Genomic DNA, 23,623 nt, shown 5'->3' on the forward strand with positions numbered 1-23,623 from the left:
CCCATGATAAATACTGACCTCCAAAAAGTATTGTTCCATGTCACATACATTGAAAGATAAGCTGATATAGTAATTTTACTCTGCCATGAAAGATAAATACCATAACGTTGAACCTTATCATTTGTAGTGATGGGACTTTCAGCTCTTTTATGGGATTTGAATCTTTTGGATCTGTACATTTCAAAGAGCCGTTCAAACGTCTGCCTCTTTTACTATTTATTTATATGACAGAAATCAATGTGAGACTTAATTTTATCTACAAACTAATCAGAGAGAACTGACCGAGACTCAGATCTGTTCAAAATGGTTCAAAAAGAGAGTGGGAGTGTGTTTACCCTTTGGAATTACGCATAATCGAAACACAACATGGCACTACAAGAAGAGTAATTAAAAATCTAACTGTTAATGTGATGCCAAATGTGTTGTTTTTGGGGGTTTTGGGGCGTAAAGCTCTCACTCATGTCGCCTGCTCTGCTTCTGTGCTGATTTTTTTGTTAGTTCAGTGTTAATCAGGATAAAAGTGGATATAAATTAGAAATAAAAAGAAAAAAATGTGGTTCTTTTAAAAAATTTGATCCAGTTCCGAGCGTTCAAAAGAGCGAGTTGTTCATGAACGTCACATCACTAATCTTAATGACTACACCCAAAAACTCACTGTATTACAACCAAAATCAGCATTTAAACAATATGTATATTACTTTCCCTCAACTGTATTAAATATTATTGTCCTACAGAATGTTACAACGTCATATGAAGCCAGCAATTGCGTTATCCGATTATCTAGTTATCAGATTTTGGCCTGCCACGTACCCGTATACACTTATCAGGTAATTGTACACTGTCACTTTAAAACTGGAGACCTTTGCCCAGTACAAACTCCCACAGATTTCACATAAGCTATTCTTTCCCTCACATTTGCAGAGCATTTGTCTCCGCAGGTCTCTTCTGTGCCTGTGGCTGATAGAGCACTTTTCTCATTTACAAACTCTGCTCCTTCGGTTCAGTCCCAACACAACTCCACCGGCTCAGGTTTGATTTAAGTCAAACTAAAGCGGGTACAATCACACTGCACTGTTCAGCTCACAAACCCACACTCCAATCTATTTTTCATATTTATGTCATTTGTTCTCCCACATGACGCACAGACATTGTACACTGTTCATAACTGATTTATTATGTATTAATGATGTCAATATTGTTGTCTAAATCCCTGTGTGTTACTTCCACAGAGTTACGTGGAAGTTTCTATTTGTTTCTCTTATAACTCAGCCATAAAATAACATATACTTATCATTTTGGGTTCTATTTTTAGCCTGACTTCAGATTAATGAACTGATACCAAAAACAGCACCCACTCTAAATTTAGACCACTCCCACCTTCTAATTCACCAAATATTTTTATTTCAGTGCAGTCATGTAATTTCAGTATTATAGGGCCTTATAATGTCAAAAAATGCACTTTTTCCACATAATCACGACCTATTAGCACTAAATGTTTAAATGTGAGATGAATTTGGTATCAGTGCATCTGAGGTCAGGCTAAAAATAGAGCCTAAAATGTAATTGTAAGGTTATAAGAGAAACAAATTGAGCCCTGACCCAATACGAACTTCAACTTTTTGCTCTCAGTCAAAATAATAATAAAAAATAGATAAATGTATTTTAAAAATCACAATATTTTGACAAATCCTTGTTTGCAATTGATTAAATGGTGTTTGTCCAGTACCATGATAGAAATTAATAGCTACAGGAAACCAGCCTATTGGCAAAATTTCCCAAAAAATTAAATAAACTTTGTATGGTCTGAAGTCAAGCTAAAAATAGAGCCCAATCAGATTTTTTTTTTTTTTTTTTCATTATTGATAATAGTCATACAAATGTACAACTGACCCAATTTCCAGTCCATTTCATGACCCCAGGACAACACAATAGCACACATACATAACAACATATAAAAAAGAAGAGAGGGATAGAAAACTACATTTCTAAATATCATTACATACATCATATAATTATGTATGTTTTTCTCTTTTTTTTTTATTCAAACAAAAAAATCCAGCATTTTTTTTTTTCTTTTGTGTTTGTATGTTGACTTTGAGGGGTGAAGAACCATACTTTTTGGTGACATATAAAGGGCTACACGTATCTAGTCCTGATTTAGTCCTGGTTTAGTCCTGTTTGGTCCTGTTTTAGTCCCGGGCTGGTCCACATTCCTTATGTTCGTGTTTCCATGTGTGGTGTGTGGAAGTGTATATACAGCTGCTGCATTTCTCTCAGTGATAGAATGTGAATATTAGATTTTCCAGCTCTTTTTCTGTGTCTGCTCCTCTGTCTCTGGTTTGTTCTGACTGAAATCTAAAGTCAGCGGTTCATTAGTGTGTTCCTGCTCATATTGATTCTGTATTCGCTCTATGGAAGCCCCATGTTTTTCTCTGGTGCATTGTACACCTGCAGTGCTGACTGTGCAAATAAAGCTGCTGTAATGTACGACACAGTGATTAAAATACACACAGGTGTTTGGGACAGTCAGCTCATAGATTACTACGGTAAGGCAAAATCATTTTTTTGTGTAGAACGTTTGTATTTTTTCTGTATATTTATTTGTCAGGAGAGATAGGAAGCATATTTAAGATGAAATATATATAAACAATGGGTTGCTGAGAGACAATAATACGTAACTGTTTATATCTAGTTAAATATCAAACAGTTGAAACCAGAACTGTCTGACATGAAATCAGATAAACGTTTTCCTCACTTTGGTCAGTTAGGATTACCAAAATTATTTATATTTGCTAAATGCCAGAATAAAGACAGAAGCATTTTTTTAATAAATATTTTTCACCATTGCCTTTAAACTGTATGACTTGGGTCGCACGTTTTGAATATCCTTCCACAAGCTTCTCACAATAGTTGGCAGGAATTAGCAGTAGTTGGTCGGCACGGTGGCTGGGTTGGTAGCATTTTCACCTCACAGCAAGAAAGTTCCGGGTTTGACTCCCCTAGCCTTTCAGTGTGGAGTCTGCATGTTCTTCTTTGTCTGGGTGGATTTCTTCCTGGCATTCCCGTTTCTCCCATCAACCCAAAACGTGCGCAATAGATCAAATCCTCCAGCTAAGGTAGTCCTGACCAAGACGAGCTAAAGATCTGGCAATGGGTCAAATACAGAGGGCAAATTTCCATATGGGGACAATAAAGTCGATCAATTTGTAATGTGTAATTTTTGGACAGACCAAAATTCAATGGTCAGTGCAGACAAATCAGAAGTATTTCTCTGTCAGAAAGTAAAGACAGTTTCCAGGGGAGTTGCAATGTTCTGAAAAAGCACAAAATAGACTTTTATTTGCCCCCCACAGGTCTATAAGTCCACAGCCCGGTGACCTTCTCTCAGTGTAAATCTTCCTCCGTCTCTGCAGTGCTCCTGTCCTGCCTGATTATTCTCCATATTAACACTCCATCTGTACTTCCTGCTGAACTTTGACCTCTGCCTTTTCTCCACGCCTCATTACCATTTTAACGAGGCAGCGCTATGCTAACGAGCCCGGTGCTACTGCAGAGGGTCACGCCAGTTAGCTCATCCATGTGGAGTTTAATTGCTGAGTAGTTAATTATAAAAAAGTAAGTACCGCGAGCTACTTTAAAACGGCCCATTTCAAGTTTATAAAAGGTAAAATATGATGGTGTTGTTATAATTAAAAATCCCCTGTCCTTATGTAACCGTTATTTCTGCATATGTGGGCTTTGGAGCGCAGAGATTAAAGGGCCCATTTACGCTATTTTCTAAACTATGCATGATGTTGTTTCCTCATTAAAAACATACCCGGAGTTGTGTTTTATTTCATTCAGACATTTAACATACAAACCCTGCATGTTTAGGCACATGTGTGGTGCATTATGAAGCTCAAAATATGACAACGGAGACACCGGACTGCTGAGCAACTGAAGTTGTACATTCATCAAGAATGTGAAAGGATTCCTCCTGCAAAGCTGCAACAATTATGGTCCTCAGTTCCCAAACGCTTGTTGATTGTTTTTAAAAGGAAAGGTGATGTAACACAGTGGTAAACATGCCCCTGTCCCAGCTTTATTAGAACATGTTGCAGACATCAAATGAGTGAAATTGAGTGAATATTTGCATAAAGTTTATCAGTTTGAACATTAAATATCATGTCTTCGTAGTTTATACAGTTGAATATAGGTTGAAAAGGATTTGCAAATTATTGTATTCTGTATTTTTTTAAGTTTTACACAGCGTCCCAACTTCATCGGAATTGGGGTTGTAATACAGGAAGTGCCCCACTGTGTTTTCCCTCCATACACCTTCACTAGAATCATTTGGACAATTCCAGATCTGAAATTGTCCATCTCCACTAAACAAAAGGTAAAAAGGAGCTTGAAAACTACCGTTTCATGACATCACATTTTAAGTTTAGAGATGTGAACAGACTAATAAAAGGATTACTCAAACTTGTTTGAATGAAACAAAACACTAATCCAGTTAGGTTTTTGATGAAGTAGCAGTATTGTAACATGGCTTAAAGCTCACAAGAGTCCAATTTGTGTAATACAAGACTTTATAAATTGGAAAGAGCGATGTGAATGCAAATCACAAAAACTGGATTCCTGACCCCTAATGGTTTATTGCGGATAAAAGTTTTGTACAATACTATTCAAATTCTCTGATTATGCAAATATAACTTATTAACTTGACTTATATATATGAAAGTATTTCATCTCCATGGAGACAAGCATGGCTACATAGTGCACTGTTACATAAATGCTTTTACAGAAATACAGAAGATGATTAGCGATATATCCTGAGGAATTTTTAAAGTTATCACATAGTCCTGGTTGCCATGGTAATGTGAGAGCTTCTGTTGCTATAAACAGGCCTATAAGGTCATGGTTTTACTTTTTTATGTTATCTTATGTTTATTTTATGATAAGGTAAGGTAATATAGAGCATTTAGATGAATTTGTTACATCTGCTGTCATGTTATTTTACCCAAAACATTTCCCTCACTTGAACATAATCCTGTTCCTAATCTTAACCAAATCCTAACCTTAACCATAACTTGTTTTCTCACTTTAAAAAAAACAAAAAACTAAACTTCATCACTTTGGATGACCAACCATCAGCCAAATTCCTTCTGGAGGGCTCCTGGCTCATTATGCGTGTCAGGTTGAGTTGAAAATCATTTCATTGATTTTTGTCCATGTCTTTGACGAGGCTGTGCATTAGGAACAAAAACAAATCCCCATTATCAGTCCCATTTATTTATTATTTAAAAAACACAGCATAAACCCAGACTCACTGCAGTACTACATACATGGTTTTAGCTTCTTGTATACAACATTTTGAGGACTTTTTCCCATTCAAAAGATATAGTATTTAGTGTGAAATTGTTAATTACTATGGCAGCGATCCTAATGTTTCGTCACGACACAGATCTTTATGGCAGCAGTGAGTTGAGTGTAACTTTGTGAGTCGCTCCTCGTGTGGGGGGGGGGGGGGGGGGAGAATGATCATCCATAAATCATAAGCTCAGAGGGAGACGAGATGGATGTACATGGGTGTTCTCTCCCCTTCTTCCATTTATCTCTTTCCCTCTTTCTCTCATTTCTTCTCTCTCTGTCCCTTTTTCCCTCTCTCCCCCTGTCTGTCTTTCCTCTTTCTCCTTTCTCTATCTTCAACTCTCTCTCTCAAACCCACCTTGTCCTTCCTTCTCTCATTCCATTTCCTCTCTTCTCTCTCTGACCCCTGCTCTCTCTCTTCTTATCCTATATTACCTTTTATCCTCTCCTCTTTTTCTCACTTTCTCCTCTTCTCTCCTCTCTCCTCTTCCTCCACTCTCCCCTTTGCCTCGGATATCTGTCTCCCCTCTCCTTCTCTCCTCCTCCCCTCTCTCTCTTTCTCTCCCTCATTCTCTCTCTCAAACCCTCTCTTTCTACATCTCTTTCCGTGTGATCCCGGATGGACAGATAAGTGAAGCTTGCTGCATTGAGAGACATCTATAATAGATTAGAGACAGAGGCAGGAGCAGAGCCTTTTAGAGCCCCGGGGTGATGGGGGGAGGAGAGAGAGGTGAGGAGGACGAAGGGGGAGAGAGAGAGGTAAAAGGGGGAGGGGGGTGAGAAGAGGAGAAAGACTCTCTGGATCTGGATCTGCAGGTTGATAAAGATAGTAATGTCCCATGCCATGAGTGTATTGTAATGCCATTTTTTCTCATTTAGGTCCCGGCAGTGCTTATAGTTTTAGTGTTTATACTGAAAACAACACATTTTAAGTAGTTTTTATCTATATTTTATCTGTTTTAATTAAAATACAATATGTTTTCAGCTAATGCCGTGTGCCTTTTCTAATGTATTGTATGTACAGTGTTGGGAAGTATTCAGAATACCAATTGTACAGTTGCAGTACAGTTCCTTTTCCATTTTGGCGTTCAGAATACAGTTACTTTTCTAAAAACCAAAGTGCTTTTCAAACACAATACATCGCTACACTGAAATACTGCGATAAACAATAATATTGGAACTACTTTATGCCGCTAACTAAATTTAAATAATGCAAGATAATCCCAGTAAACCATTTTTAAGTAGACAGTTTCATTCAAAAACATGAGCTGCAACTAATAAATAGCAGAATGTACTAATAAATAGCCATAAAAAGGACTTGTGCACTCCTCCACAGCTAAAATCTTATCGTACTACAACAAAAATAACCAAAAATGTCTCCACTTTTGTAAAGAAAAAGTACTCATGATAAATATTGAGCCCCAAAATATATTGTTCCAGCCTTTATACATCCAACACGTCATAGTCATTATTGAGACAGGCCTAAGGAACACATACACTGCAGTATTTGATCGCACAATTTATGCATCAAACCGCACAGTATTAGTGAGAAACAATAGAAAACATCATCAAAGCGCTTTCAAACAGGGCATCACTGTTACTGAAAACTTGCTTTGCTTCTGTGTGCGTTTCAGATGACCCAGCAGATGTCCAGCGTGGCCGTCTCTGGTCCAGGCCCGTCTCCTGGAGGTGTAGCCCAGCCGGGAGCTCCGTCTGTGGGATACCCGTCCGCCGCAACAGCCTCTGGACAGACCCTCAGCACTCAGCTCTGGAAGTGACCCCTCCTCTCCTCCTCTGCTCTCCAATCAAACGCACACAGCTCTATGACCCTTAAAGGACACATATTATGCATTCTTGTGGCTTTTTGTCATTTTGGGATTAGGATTTCACATTTTCTAACTTGAAATGATGTCTACATTTGGAAAAAAAAAACACATTATAAACTACACCTCTGTTTCCAATGAGGCATTTAGGTGCTAGAGCTCCCTCTGCTGTCAGCAATAGGAAGGAACAATGAGAAATAAACAACAACAACAAAGAAACTAAATTGTTAAAACCCCCGAAAAGTCCGTAATGCGTAATATGTGTCCCTTAAAAGAAGAGAGAACTCAAAACGGCAGCTCGTGTCCATCTCCTCTCTGCGTCTGAGGAGAGTCAAAGCTGCTGGACTGTAAACTGTGTATAGTGAAATCCTCTGGTTTAGTGTGTAGTCTTAATATCTGCTGTAGAAATGACTGTATTTGTGTGAATGGACTTAACCTTAGTCTGCACAGAACAGTGGATGTCTACAGTATGTTATTTAGGTGGTGGTGATGTAATTGTACTGACTGGAGTAACATTACATTCTTCAAGTGGGGCAAAAAAAAGTTATTAAAATGATAATTCTCAAGTATGAAGAAAGTGAAGACAGACAGGGCAGACAAATCTTAAAATAATACAAGACTAGACTGGTGTTGCTAAAGAATATATCATACTGATTTAGACTTGGTTTGGTCCTCTTCTAGTCCTGGTTTAGATCCAGGTTTTGTCTAAAATCACGAGCTTTCATTACTACAACACTTAAGCATGAAGTGAATCCGAATGATTTACTCAAGGAAAAAGTACATGGAGGTGCACAACAAGTTTTACAAAAAAGGAACAAGCAAGTTTATACCAGCATTTAAATAATATTACTAGCATATCCTCACTAAGGTTGTCTTGCCTTTTTAAAATAATGATTAGGTTTCTAATGATTTATAAAAGACTCCTTACCGCCGCACGCCTGTTTCTCATATAATGTATAATGTAAGTAAAGTACATCACTAGTTCTGCATTATTAACACCGGTCCTTTCAGTCTGGAGCGCACACATCTGTCCTCTGCCTCCAGATATAAGCATATGGACATTAGCATATGGATTTGACATGGGTAGGTTTACACGAAATGCCTTTAAGCTCCATTACAGACCGCAGTACCACAGTAGATGACATTATACGTGTACATGCAGTGTTCTGTGCAGTATGTGTGTGTAAAGCCCTGCTCCTGTGTACAGAGATGGTATTATTCAAACAGTACTGTAATCAACCTGATGTGACGTAAACCAGGGCTGAGCGATACAAGGATATAAAGTCAAATCGTTGTCTACCACGATGCCAGTCTGGAGACACTAATCTATGGTGATTTGGTGCTTTTCTGTTTAAAGGTGCACTGTGTAACTTTTCTGATAAGGTGGTGTCCATGGAGAGGTTTTTGCTGTGTTTGGGATGTTTGACAGGATGGTAAAAACACTTATTCCATTACGTATTTTTTATTGCCTAAGGAGACTTACTTCTCTTCATAAAGGTACACAGGTTTAATGCCGTACTGTGGAACATTTCAGGCAAAACAATATCATCTTTATAGAGATTCAAGAAGCATGACATTGAACTTATCTCTCTTGCATGTATTATAGGTGTTTACTTTAACAATTTACTATTTTAACACACCTTACTCTGCGCAGGGTCGCCTCTCCACAGATCCGATCCGTAACTTGGCCTGGTAATGTCACTTTAAGATCAATTAAATATATCAAACGAAACATTTCTGTCAAAGATATGTCTTCTGTAGAGCACATCTTTAAACTTAAATTACCATTTTTTTCAAAGGTACAACTTTTCTGTCTCGTCTCCATGGAAACGCCTTTGCTTTGCCTTGAATGTTCCGCACAATGGCATTAAATTACATCCACAGATCTGACCTGTAACTCGGCCTGGTGGTGTCACTTCTCCGCTTTGGGATAGATCATTTTAATCGTATACCGTGGAACATTCCAGATCAAGAATTCACATCTCCATGGAAACAAGCAAGTGACAGACCCTGGAAAAGCTGCGTAGTGCATCTTTAAAGTCATTATAAAGCTAATGAATCATGATGAAACCAAAATAACGTAGGCTTTAAGATAATAATATTCTTTTTTCTTTATCGCTCAGCTCTTTCGTGTCCTTCCTTTCAGAGCCATATGAGAGACCCCTCCTCTCCGATACTACAGATTTGGTGGTTTTAATCGTGCTGTTTAGTCGTGGGGGGCCGTCCTGCAGCGAACAGGATACAGACATGTGTTAGCCAAAGCTTCTTACCCCTTTCACTCTGCACTGATGTGATTTGACTGGGTTTAACTGGATAATCATACAAAAACATACGATTAATCTTCATCACAGCTTCATCAGACGGTTTAGACAAGACTACAGCAGTGGGTTTAACCATTAAAACAAGACAAAACATGACATTATAACTACTCCCTTGAATCCCTATAGTTTAAACAAAGATGGAGACAGCTCAGAATACGACAGTAGAATTTGCTGTTGAACTGTCAGATTGCAGATTTGTTGACCTGGTTTATGGTTAATATCTCTGTAATTACTAGACCTATCCACATGAAACAGAACTGACACAAAGTTCAACGTCTTTCCTGTCAGTATAAATAAACTAAAGTGGGGATTATATTTTCACAGAAGCTTCAGAAAGTGGTGTCATTATTCAACTCCAAAGGCGAGATTGTTGTCAGTTGAAAGGAGCCATGAGATTAATATGGCAAATTTGCGGAGACGATCCCAAACAAATCATTATAACTTTTCCACATTTGTGAATTTGAATTTTGGATATTTCTTCTCCCGTAGAGTTTATAGGCCCCAGACTTCCAGCTGAAATGATAACGTCAAATTGTGTAATGTGAATGCAACCTATAACGAATCAACCGCACCGTTATAGTCATGAAGAATCCATTGCTTTGCTACGGAATGTACCGAAGTGAAGGATGGGATGCCTTGCCCGCAGACACAACGACAGTGTGTAACATGAGCGAGATTTGAACCTGCAACCTTCTGGTCTGACTTGAACTAACCCATCATTTTTAAGCTATGCCTCTTCCAGGACTTCAAAATGAACTTAAATGAAAGCAATAACTATCATTTACACTGCAAGTAAATTATAAATGAAATGATATGAAGTGAAATCTCCATGGAGACAAGAAACTGATGCAACCAGGCTAAGCTACAGGTCAGTTCTATGGAGAGGCAAGACCATTCATAGTAACAATTCAAGTATTTTCTGTGATAATAACACCTAATACCTTTGGAACATTCTAGCCAAAGCATTGACATCTTGACTGAGACAAACAGGTAGCGGACGCTCTACCAGAAAAGTTCCGCAGTGCTCCTTTAAATGTCCTTTTAATGGGATTGCAGGGTCGAGACATTCTCAGTCATCGTTTGAATGTATTTTATATAAGTCACTATATCTGTGGTGCTTCTTATGTCGTTGTAGCAATAGTTTATACCGTTGTCTTCGTGAGCGTGTTCTTTTTAGAGATGCTAGCTGGTTCGGCGATCTTTAACAATTGATGCAATGCTAACCTTTCCGTGGCTAACTTTAGCGCCACCGCCTTCCTCTAAAAGCACAAACGGAGACGTGAAAATGGTCAAAGTCCTGGAAGAGGCCGGAGTAAAGAATCGTGTCCGAACAATTTTGTAATCACGAGCAATCATAGAGTCACAAAGAGAGGGGGGTTAGAAAGAGAGAGGAGGGGAGGAAGAGTGAGGGGGGACAGACAAAGAGGAGAGAGAGAGAGGGAGAGATGGGTAGAGCGAGAGCAAGAGGGAGGGAAGAAAGGAAGGAGTGACAGGAATTGAGGGGAATGGCGAGAAGGATAAAGACGAGGAAGAAGGAGAGGGAGCAAGAAACAAAATGGAGAGAGATGGGGCACAAAGAGAGAGGAGGGGAGAAAGAGCGAGGGTGGACAGACAAAGAGAAGAGAGAGGGAAGAAAGAAAGGAGCGAGAGGAGGATAGAGATGAGGAAGAGAGAGAGAGGGAAAGGGAACAAGCAAAATTTAGAGAGATAGGGCACAAAGAGAGTGAGAGGGGAGTGAGAAAAAAAGAGGAGGGAGAAAAGGGAGTAGAGGTAGAAACGGACAGAAAGGGGAAAGAGAGGATAGAGAAAGAGTGGAGAGTGTAGAGGGGTAGAAAAAGAGGGAGAGAGACTGAGGGAGGGAGGGTAGATGGAGAGAAAGAGGGGCAGAAGGAGTGAAAGGGAGAAAGAGAGGGAGAGGGAGGGAAGAAAGAAAGGAGCGAGAGGAGGGATAGAGATGAGGAAGAGAGAGAGGGGAGAAGCAACATTTAGAGAGATAGGGCACAAAGAGAGAGTGAGAGGCGAGAGGGAAGTGAGACAAAAAGAGGAGGGAGAAAAGGGAGTAGAGGTAGACAGAGACAGAAGGGAGAAAGAGAGGATAGAGAAAGAATGGAGAGTGTAGAGGGGTAGAAAAAGAGGGAGAGAGATTGAGGGAGGGTAGATGGAGAGAAAGAGGGGGAGAAGGAGTGAAAGGGAGAGAGGGAGGGAAGAAAGAAAGGAGCGAGAGGAGGGATAGAGATGAGGAAGAGGGAGAGGGTAGGGGCAAAATTTAGAGAGATAGGGCACAAAGAGAGAGAGAGGGGAGTGAGAAAAGGAAGTAGAGGTAGAGACAGAGACAGGAAGGATAGAAAGAATAGAGAAAAAATGGAGAGTGTAGAGGGGTAGAGAAAGATGGAGAGAGACAGAGGGAGGGAGGGTAGATGGAGAGAGAGGGGGGCGGAGAAGGAGTGAAAGTGAGAGAGAAAGAAAGACAAAGAGGAGTGAAAGAAGGAGCCAAAGGTACAGACAGAGGCTGCAATTTAGTTGGACTGGAGCTCTTCTTTGCTTCTTTTATGGATTTTATAACTTCTAAAACTGCACCGAAGAGTCATAAGACATTCCCTATAGCTATAGAAAAGTTTTACTAAGGCAAGATGTTATTGTGTAGTCATTATACAACTGGGTAATAAACCCTAAGGCTGCAAGAGTATTTGAATATTGCAATTTGAATGGACACAAATGCCAATTCACAGTGGAATACAATGTCCTGCAGAGAATAAGATGCCCTTTCTGTGTTTCCATAGGGTCTTATTTTGTGTAAAAGCTACTAACCCTGTAGTTTAGACCTCCACAAACATGCTCTGAAATACATGGGATTCTTAGATTAGTTTTGTTATATACTTTTCTCAAATGTCAATGCTCCTCACTTGGCAGACAGAGATGAGATAAACTCCTAACTTGGCTTATACCATCAAATTTTGTGCAGGAAATCCCAAAACAACATAACAACAGTTACTTACCTCACAATATGAAGATTCCCATGTGGTTGTCAATCTTTAGTTCAACTCCCATCTCAACCCGAAAACACAGAGATATTTACGCTACGCACAAAATTATGAATTAACCCACTATTTTCTTCCTCGTAATAGGACATACTGTTAGACTAACACATAGGAATCCTCATGTACCACTGCATTGTTTGGTTGAAATTGTCATCTGGCAACGCCCCTGGGACTATCCCGTGACCTGCAGGTAGAGAACCACTGGACTATGCTGTCTGTTTGATGAATATAGATTTAAAGAGTGTGTATTTGAGAAAAATTTGTCTTTCTCCAGTTCAGATATATTCAACAAGCAGCTCTTAAGGTCAAAATAAGTCCGCTGTGTGTTGTCTGCCTCTAATTATAAAGCTTTTTACAGTTCGATAATCAGGAAATGTGTTGTTAGCATGCTAGCTGTTCCACCGTCACAGCAAAGTTGTGAAAAGCGCTTATAAAATCATCATGCTGAATAATTACGATGTTTGGAATGTACAACCTAAATGAGGAATAACTTCGGACCACTGTAAACCATTTAAGATAAACAAGTTCACTTTTTCACGTTCAGTACAGCGCCGTTTTGTAGTAACGTTTAGTTCATTTTGCAGCTCAAACCCACTGCTGTACTCTGGCTGCGCTGTTTTAATCTGTTTAAACTCTTTAAATGTCAGCTTGTCTGTGTTCTGGTGGCTAATGGGTGCCAGGCCTCTCCCTTGGGTGCCCCTCTCTGTCGGTGCTCCTCTCAAGCTTTGACCCACTTTACACTCTCCTTCTTATTGAAATGAACCAATTTGCCTCAACTCTCTCCAGGCAAATTACAATGTCTCCTACTGCGACTGTAATATCTCCTTTTGAGTTCACCGAGACCATTGTAACAAGCAGCGCTGGTCTGTGTCGCTACGTTTACACGCGCAGGAAAATACGGATCCGTTAACCAACTAATTTCAGACGACTCTTGTCCCAGTCTAAAGCAGGACAAAGAACGGAAAGGGTGCGAACAGTGCGCTAAACATGTAGTAATTTAGCTTTAGCGCAAAAAACGTACAGCTAATTGCTAATGAAATGGATAAAAGACATCTCCTTCATGTTGATCATTTGATTTTCAGACATGCTAAGTTATTTGCTCTCCTCAGCATAAATAAACACATTGATGTATTGAACCGATAAGTTTTGCTTTCACTTTCGCTTTCACTTTCAATACAGCAGTAACAGCAAAACTGAACATGTATTAGTTTGCGTTGGAGAGGCAGTAGTTTGTCACTGCTGCTGATTTACAATTTGTAAGTACATATCCGGATATTTTGTCTGGCTGTTTCTTACCCCTTGCAGTTGAACGCCTCTCCTCATGTGCACCTAATATAATAAATTGCGTAGTTACATGCAGCAGGTATTCTCCCGATGTTTTATTGGGATCTGTAAGATTCGATTCACGACACCTCAGTTGTAGTTTTCAGGTTTACATGCATTTTGATGAATCGGTTTAAATTGGACTAGGTCAGTGCTCCGGTTTTCCTTCCGTGCACGTAAACGTAGTGATCCTCTCCTACAGCGACATTTCCTTTTTGGGTTTTCCGAAATCATTGTAAAAGCAGCGTTGGTCTGTGTCACTGTCTAATACAAGAGACTACCTAAATGTACACTAGAGTATGTGGTTGTATTGTTACCTTTGCCGCTGTGACTGTACGCTCTGTCGTCGGCCATCTTGGTGTGGTGTTGTGATGTGTGCAAAAACAAAAAGCACAATTTAATCTAAGGCTTAAAAAAATCTGGGTGATCAATCATGAGGTTACTTTTTATAGTAATTACACTTATTCTTGCCGTTAACAGAGCATGAACAAAGACTTCATTGTTAAAGCAGAAAAATTATACTGCAAAATCAAGTTTTCAGAGCTTTTAACCATATTCTAGTTGTTTCCCTTCTCATTTACTCAAAGTCGTTTACTCAAAGTTGTATTTAGCGTGATTCATTCATTGCTCGTTGTTCTACTCCTGTTTTCATCCCCACCAGTTACACAATGCCCACTGTGATGTCATTTGTTCTCCAATTTTCTTTTCTTAATCAGTGATACACATAGGATTCAGCAGCCTTGCGTAGTCAATTTGGTACAAATGAAAAAAAAAAGCTGCGTCTTGCTACCAAGATTTGGAGCTACCCATAGGAGAGGCAGGTCGCTGTGTGTCGCTTTGTTGTGACGACATTTACACCATTGGGCACTTGCAGTTTTCTAACACTGGAAGTCAGTGGGCTTGTTTCTTTTATTAAGTCGTTTTAGATGAATATTGCAATTTAAAATGGCCGATTTATAACATAACTGATCCACAGGTGTCATAGATATCAGCAGACACAAGCACAATATGTCGTCTTTAAAGAACAAATACCCTAACCCCAACTCCTAAACCTAATCCCTGAAGTAAATATTTAAGACCTGGATCATTCTTAATAAACCATTTGTTCATGATATATTAAGTCTTTGTTCATGCTTCATTAAGTTGAATTAAGGTGTAGTTTTTATAAAGTACCAATCAGGACTCAGAATCTACAGGGGAAAAAATGCCATGTACGCATTAGCAAGCCATGTAAAAGAAAAAAATAATAATAATATTTTGAAAAGTTGTGTGTGTAATCCCTCAGTTGTCCAGCTGTTCCATTGCAAGAGGAATTTGTCCAGACAAATGTGCAACTATTTCAAAAGTGATATTTCATGCAATCTACAATTAATAAATATAATGATAGATAGCCTTCTTACTATTCTTTTTATGCCGTAGATGTAGAAGTATAGTACTTACATATGAGTTGCAATAACTTAACCTAAAACACAACTGCCTGTTTAGTCATTTCAAAATATATTCTATGAAATATAAATTATGACATCATTTTTGAGCTTTGGAGCATAAGAAATATTATCCAGACATGATTTTACTAAAGCGTAGGCTGTATTTCAGTTCACTAAATCCCATGTTTTGTTTTTTTCATTTACATGTGTTGTATTCAGTGTATTAGCAGAGTCAGAATCACAGGGTCCTCTGCTGTGACTGCAATAATGGAAGCTCTCATTCACTCACATCTGTAAAACATAAACACGTGTTAACATCTGTAAACATGTGTAATGGTCCATCTTTGTCCTCCAGGTCTCTTGGTTCTGTTTACATTTACATAATTTCTGGTGCCTAGAGTTCACAAAATAAAGGTCTTCATGTATCAAACCTGAACATGACTTTAATGTGTGGTTCATTTGACATGTTTTGCAGGATTATAGTTGCCTCTAGTGTTTTAGTTTTATCAGTGCCATATTGACAACACTGGTGTGGAAAATTAACAGTGATGAATGAAAATACATACATTTAGGGGCCAAGACTGGACACTTTTGCAGTTCGGGAGATATACTTTGTTTTGAATTATTTGCTAATTTTGCATCACTCTTTGATCAAGTTATGATGGGAAACACATTTCCCCCATTTCAAAATAATTCATCAACATGGTCAATGGACATTTATGTTTTTCTCAGATTGGTGAGAAATTTGCTTATTGAAAGTGTATTTGCTTAAAAAAACAAAAAAAAACAAAAAACATAATATAACTCTCAACACTTACATAAGCAAAAAATACATACTGTACCTTTAAAAATTCAAAAAAAAATTGTACTTTCTGGAGGTGTCACCTGCATGATTCCATGAAAATAAAAAGTTAAAACCGTACTTCAGACCATTTACCATGGAAATAGAGAACCTTTTATACCATAATGTGGAATATTAAAGCCAAAGAAACAACACTCTCCAGGTCAAATAAGGGTCAGGTTTGTGGAAATGCAAGCATGCTCTAAAAACATGCTTTAAATTTTGTCTTTTTTTTTTTTTAACTAATAAGCTATTTACTGTGGATTTATGTTGCTTAATTTTAAAATTTTAAGTTATGTTTTTACATTTTGCTACTTGCTTTGTGTCAATTAAAGAACAACAAATCATCCTAAAGTAGAACAGATGATTTTAGGATGAAATTGTATCTGGTGTGAATTATTACCTAGACTTTATTGGGTTTACCATAAATTATAAATATTAAAATTTGTCTTTACTTCTGTTCTGAAAGTCTCAGAAGACTGTTTAACTCTGGGTATAGTTTCATGTTTTATTTAGATTCTCAACATCAAAAACACATGCTCCTCAGACCTGTGTGACAGAAACACATTTCAAGACAACATTTTTTACACCTCAAGACACATTCGAAACCCAACCATCCTTCCCCGGTGTGGCTCTGTCCCCGTCCTCTGCAGCCTCATTCCCCGGGACACTTTGCTTTTGTTGTTTGAGCTGCAGACTTTACATTATTGATGGATTCTTGTCAGCGCGGGAAGATATGGCTGGGTGCTTGAAAAGAAGTGGATTTCGATTTGAGCTTTGACAGAGCACCGGGGGGGTCAGAGGTGAGACCGGCCCAGCTTTGGAGCACCGGAGTGGGGTGAGCTCAAGGAGAACTGCCTCAAGATGTCAATAAATCATTAGCACATTAGCGTTAGCGGTGAAAGCAGCGGACATAAGACGTTCTTGGCCTTTAACAGGAGGAAACAGAACAGTCATATATCACACACAGACAATAGCTCAAGATGTTGCTTAAAAAAAAAAAAAAAAGCGCACACATTGACAAATCGTCTTGGTTCTAAACAAAAAACTGTCAAAATTGAAAACTTGTTCAGGTAAAGGTCCATTATGTAACTTTTCTGCAGAGTGGAGGGTATCCATGGAGATGTTAGATGATTGCTTTGTCTGGAATGCTTCACAATTTGATATTAACCTTGTCTGTTTCTATGGAGACAAGCAAGTGACGCCACAAGTTACTAGTCCGATTTGTGGAGAGGCGAGTCCACTCTCTGTAATAACGGAGTGTTTTTTTGTTTTGTTTTTTCTTAGTAAATAATAAGATGGGTACATTTAATTCAATGCTGTGAGACATTCCAAGCAAAGCAATAACCTCAGAAAAATTACATTGTGTCCCTTAAAATAAAACAAAAAGTTGCATTTAAATAAAAGTAAGTTTGAATTACCTCTTAGGACTAACACATAAACAGTGCAGCAATATTTATAATGCCTTTGCCTTATCGCCTTATTTTCTGTGCCAGACTTTACTTTTTCATTGGTATTTGCGCCTTAACTGTGAAGTGTATTGCTATAAACCAAAACTAGTTATTTTCAGCTTCCTCTATATCAGTAGATTTCAGCTTTCTCTACAATATTTTGAGGATTTTGAGGATGACAGCGGTGGTAATTTGTCCTCACTCTGAAACCTACGGAGAGCTTCTACTGATCTACACTGGTTTACAAAGTCCATAGCTGCAGTCGTATTCATTTGCAGTGTTTTCGTGGTAATGTCTTAAGCTGCATTGAACACCAAACATCTTTACACCGTTAAACTGCACTGACACAGCTGCTCTGGGCTTTAGGGGACTATACGCTTCTGAGTCCTGTATGGATTTTCTCACAACGTTTGGCTTTCATTATGTTTAAACCTGAGGGCCTCTCATTTGATATCGACACTTATAGAAAGACCGCAACACTCCTAACGTACTGTAGAGGTAACACTTTCCTGGTCAGCAACAATAAAATCTAATGTAAAGCAACAAACTCAAAGGTGGACGTGGAGGCGCTTCTCCAATAAATGGTAAAATGGTCTATGGTTTATATAGCGCTTTTCTACCTTCAAGGCACTCAGAGCGCTCATTCACACACACATTCATACACCTGTGTACGCACACACTAGAGGCGAGGTGAGTTAAGTGTCTCGCGCAAGGACACAGTGACAGTATTCATCCGTGGGAGCTGGAATCGCACCGCCAACCTGTGGGTCAGTGGATCTGTCCGCTCGACCAGTGATGTTTATGTCAAGAGCGGGATTTGAACTGCTAACATTCGGATCAGTGGACACTCTACCAACTGAGCCACTGTCGCTACTGCCGATACTACGAAAATGTGAGTCTGGTGTTCTCAAGTTCAGTCACAGGTTGATGTCATGTAAAAAATATCACAAGGGACTGAAAAACATTGTACTTTCTGCAGAATCAATGAATAAAATCACATTTCTGAGGTGACAGGATAAGGAATTGTGATTTGATGGTGATTTTTTATTTCAAATGCGTCACTCTGATTCTGATAGGTCTGTTTTGTCTAAATCTGTCTCGAGATGTAATGGAGGAAGCGCTGACCAGAAAACTCCTCAAAAACCTGCCCTATTGCCTATGATTTAAAGTGACAAAACTACTGTTACATGACAAGAAGGTCCCTGGTTCAATTCCCACATCACATGGAGCTTTTCTGCTTGGGATTTGCGTGTTCTTCTTGTGGATTTGTTCCAGTTTACCCCATCAATCCTGACCAAGATCCTGGCTCAGATCTGGTCCACAGCTCCTGACAGGTTTAATCCAGAGGGATGGGTCAAATGCAGAGGACTGGGGCAAATAACTTTACTTGAATGTCCGAATACACCTTGTCTTTCCTGAGCCACAAAAATCAAACTTCAAGCACAATCGAACATTTGATTTGACATTGAGTGGTATTGATGAAATTAAATTCATTCACGTGGCACTTTTGAATTTTCACATATAACGCATTACATTTTTACACTGACAAACCAAAGACGAGATAAAAGAGCGTCCGTTTTGTCCATGTGGTGGCGCTGTGCAGGTTTCGTAACACTTTCAGATAGAAGTTCAATTCACCGTTTACATAATGTCAACACAGTATCAAAGTATTAAAGTCCATTCATTTAAGTTCATTTAAAAGTCTGAAAATCCTCTATTTAAAGGCGCACGGTGCAACTTTTCGTTCATGCTTGTCACCGTGGAAATGTTATTGCTTTGCCCAAAATGTTCCACAGTACCTTCCCCCATAGAGACAAGCACGTGACACTGCCCAGGCCGAATCACAAATCAGATCTACGGAGAGATGACCCCGTAGACAGTAAGAATGGATCTTTTTGTGGAGTAACATATCCATGGAGACAAGGTGGCAGTTTCCCGAAAAGAAAAGTTACGTAGTGCATTTTTAACACTTATAGAGCAGTCTTTTTGTGCACCCATTCCTTGCGGTTCTTAATTTCAAGTGTCAATTTGTACAAACCATCCAAGTCAATAAGAAAGTTGTATTGCCCATGTACTTAGGTCCAAGTTGAAGTCCATACGCTTTGTTCTCGAGTGGATTTTGACCATATTTGGGTTGATTTTGTGGTCCATTTGTTGTTTACACCTCAATGATTAGAGTATCTTTGCGATGCTTGGGTTCGTTGGCGAGATGTGGTTTTTCCGTGCGCGTGTGCCAAACCAGAACCTGCAGAGGGAGCCAGAGAGAGAGGAAGAGAGAGACAGAGAAAGAGAGAATGAGAAGAGTTCTGCTGATGCTATGGGCCTATATGTGAAGTAGGGAACAATGCAGAGTAGTGAGAAAGAAAAACTGCAAAACTGCATTAGACAGAGCGCAACATCACTTTTCTTCAGTTAAAGTGGAACTAACTAAATCCACTTTCATCGCTACAAAATGTGTATATGGTGTTTTAATTGCATTATCTACTGTATTATCTAGTAATTTTTTGCCAATTTAAGTGCAAACTAAAGATAAATTTGCAGCTTTCTGGTCAAAAACACCTAAATCTAAGTTTGTGCTGGCTTCAGTGACGTCTGCAACATCCTGTAGTTGGTGACATCACAAAGGACTGCCCTGATTACAGACAGGTGTTTCTGATTACAAACACCTTGTTGCAGGGGCGGAGTTTGAAGTGTGGATACCTGTTAGACCAACCACACCGTTCCTTAAACCTGCAGACCTCGCCCCTCCTCCTCTCTCGCTCTTTTCTTAAGTCCTCCGGGTACTTTAAAGCTGCACTATGTAACTTTTCTGGTAGAGGGTATGCCATGTGCTTGTCTCCATGGCGATGTTATTGTTTTGTCTGGAATGTTATAACACCTTCATGGAGACAAGCATGTGACGGACTGCCCATCAGAAAAGTTACATAGAGCACGTTTGAATAACTTTTCATGTAAGAACGTTTGGTCAGTTTAAATGCAATTTTCAATGAATACAATAAAATAAATAAATAATACAAAAAAAAAAAACAAAAAAACATCTATTTACATTTAATAATATTTAGCTGTAAAATGTAAATGCATCAGGAATAGCTGAGTATATTTGAATAATCATTATAATAATTATTTCTTATTTTAGTCTTCCCCAGGTGCAAAACTCCCCTTTAAATCTCTCACACGGCTTCAGACAGCTCCTACAGCCGCTCTGCTCCTCATGTTTATTTTTAGCCGTACTTAATGAGGCTGTAATTCTATGTGGTACTTTTTCTTCTTTCTCAGTCTGGAACAGTCTGGAGGTACAGGGCTGATTTATGGACCTCCTCCCCAGGCTCGCTGCCCACTTTTGGGGCGTTTTCAGGTGGAACATGTCCCTGGATCTAGACGGAAGCGCTAATTGGGCATTTTGCATTTCTAACGAGGCTAATGTAGCGACGGAGCAGAGGGGACATATTTTTAGTGCTAACATTAATCAGATATGGATGAAGGGAGTCGCATTAATGGTCGGTCATGGGAAAATATGGTTAAAATTCAATAGCTTATATATTTGTGGAAATACAAACAAAATAAAATTGGGTTTGGGTTTGCGGTTTAAAATCTGAAGACAAAAAAAAGGAAATGAGCGGAATACTTTGACTAGGTTTTTTTTTTGGTATATTTTAGCACCGCAAATTTTACTGTGTACTGTTGTTTGCTCAGATCTTTACGTTGACCAATAAAACTACAAATCCACTGTCCTTAACTCGTCATAATTCAACGACGCCCCATAAATATCCCCTAAACTCTTCTTTGTAATCACAGCTCTCTCTCTTCCATCTCTTTCAATTCGTCTGATTTAAACCCAGCTCCGGTCCCTCCCCTCTGCCTGTGTATGAACTTCCCTCTCCCCGAGGCACTCCCCCCGGGCCTGGTACAGCTTCCATAGACCAGGTTTACAGCAGGTTTGGTCATTAATACTGAAACTGCTGAAACAAACTGCAGTGTGGAGAATATACCGAAGGGTTCTTCTGACAAGTACTGAGAAAAACTACAACCTCAAACACACCACTGCCTACAGCAAAACTCACACAAGACAAACGGAGATGTATTATATAGGCTATTTGGTAATGGGCACTTTACTTTACTATATGGAATGAAACTCAGTCGTGAGGTATTTAACGTCACAGGCTTTTCGCCAAAAATCGAAAGCCTGATAAATCACAATATAAACTTTGGTTTGTCTCGATGATAAGGCGAACGCATTTTAATTGACAGGTCTAGAGCCAATCCTGTGGCAGTAAGAGGATGAGAACGATTTAGCACTGTCTTGTTTTGGAGAAAGCTCTGAATCAAGGCCATAGTCTCTGTATGTCTCCTCATGTGTTCTCACATTTCCCAACTTTTGATTGCAGTCTGCCACACTTTGACTAAAAGTCCAGTGTGCCGTCTGCCCCGCTCCCCCTCCCTCTCTTTGGTTCAGCCTCAGCTCCTTACATTTTCTCCTCTTTCTCTCCTCCTTGTGCTTTTTATCATTATAATCCACATTACAGAAAGAAAAAGACTATTTCCTCACCGTTTATGAGTGAAACTTGAGATCCAATTTCGCGCAAGAGCATCACATGTGTTTCTGTCGGTAGAGGCAGTGCACGTGCATGTGTTTCTGCCGATAATGGAAGTGCGTGTGTGCTTTTAGGTTTAATGTATTGTACAAACTTAATCCACTCTTTAAATTTGGATTTCTGTAGAATTATTGGTCCTATCAGTGATCCCGACACCCTGCTCTTTATGCACATGGCCACCTGTCTTTTCAATACGATGGAAGAAGATTGATTTGTTTTTTCCACATTGCCCACCTCAAAGATAAGACAACCTTTATTTGTCCCGCAATGGGAAATTCCAGCACTCCAATGCACAGTTCAAGAACAGCAAGAGAATAGAAAAAGTAAGCACTAAAAATTAAGACAAATAATTATTAGAAAATAGCCTCAAATTTAACAGAACACTGCAAGTATAAAATATAGACTACAGCACAGTTACCTACCTTATCTGTAAGTATGTGTATGTGCATGTGCATGTGCATGTGCATGTGCATGTGTGTGTGCATGTGTATGTGTGTATGTGTATGTGTGTAATTCAGATTGTGCATTTCAATATCTAAATAAAAACCCCATGATTCTATAGAGTGGGTTAATATGAATATTTTAAGACCAAAACAGCAGCAGCAGTAACAGAGAGAGAGTCGATGGAGCCAGAAGAGTGTCCAGGCTCACTTCTTATTTGGTACACAGCGGCTAGCAGGTTAGTGACACCCATTTATATACACAGACTTTTACATGCAGTTTATGATTAGAATCTAAAGTCCTTCAGACATAAATTCCCAATAACACGAGTTTGCTGACTGCATTTTAAATAATATGTTAGGTGCCATGTTATTAAGTGAACAGAAACAGGAATGATTTAAATTCTCACTGAGGCCAAATGAAGGCATAATAACAGCTTTAATAATTAATACTGATCGCGTTTATTTGAAAATTTGAAGAGATTTTCAGATGAGAACAACATTAATGAATATGTAATGAACCTAATAACCAACAGTAAATGAGTGTGTGATAATGTGTGCTCTGTCAGGCCCAGGGCTGGGCTGGGGGATTTCTTCAGCTCAATATTTCATTCATAAAATAAATAAGAAATATTTCAGAATGTGAAGAATTTAATATGACACACACCAGTCATTTCCAATCCAAAATTGGATCCCCAAAGATTCTTAGTGGTTCTTAGAAAAGAGGTACTAGACTGGGTGATTTTTAAGATAAGGGTGGAATGTTCATTTCTACCTATTTTATAACCATTGCAGTTTTAACATCTTTATTAATGAGAAAATAAATAGTTTATCTTATACGACAGTCACTTCTCAAGTGGGAGTTGGACATTAGGGTCGCAAAGGATAAGACAGGGGTCACCAGAGGAAAAAGGCTGGGACCACTGGTATATACAAAGGCACTGTATGTAGGCCGTACTCTTGCTGGTTTAAAAAGTTTCTACAATCACAACTGAACCTGAGTTGCAAGATTTTC

At 39.0% G+C, this 23,623-nt stretch overlaps 2 protein-coding genes across 2 annotated transcripts in view; one reads left to right on the forward strand and one right to left on the reverse strand.

Annotated features, from left to right (window-relative positions):
* Positions 1–7,308, forward strand: part of LOC117382958 (stromal membrane-associated protein 1-like) — a 158,903-nt gene extending 151,595 nt beyond the window's left edge. Inside the window, exon 11 of the mRNA XM_033980203.2 lies at positions 6,987–7,308. Coding sequence (XP_033836094.1) covers positions 6,987–7,130 — 144 coding nt within the window. The 3' untranslated portion in view covers positions 7,131–7,308. The remainder of the gene's footprint in view (positions 1–6,986) is intronic.
* A 9,327-nt stretch (positions 7,309–16,635) lies between these two features.
* b3gat2 (beta-1,3-glucuronyltransferase 2 (glucuronosyltransferase S)) overlaps positions 16,636–23,623 on the reverse strand; it is a 60,775-nt gene continuing 53,787 nt past the window's right edge. Inside the window, exon 4 of the mRNA XM_033979823.2 lies at positions 16,636–19,821. Within this exon, the coding sequence (XP_033835714.1) occupies positions 19,735–19,821 (87 nt within the window). The 3' untranslated portion in view covers positions 16,636–19,734. The remainder of the gene's footprint in view (positions 19,822–23,623) is intronic.

Source organism: Periophthalmus magnuspinnatus, chromosome 15, assembly GCF_009829125.3.
Source record: "Periophthalmus magnuspinnatus isolate fPerMag1 chromosome 15, fPerMag1.2.pri, whole genome shotgun sequence".
Classification (NCBI taxonomy): Eukaryota; Metazoa; Chordata; class Actinopteri; order Gobiiformes; family Gobiidae; genus Periophthalmus; species Periophthalmus magnuspinnatus.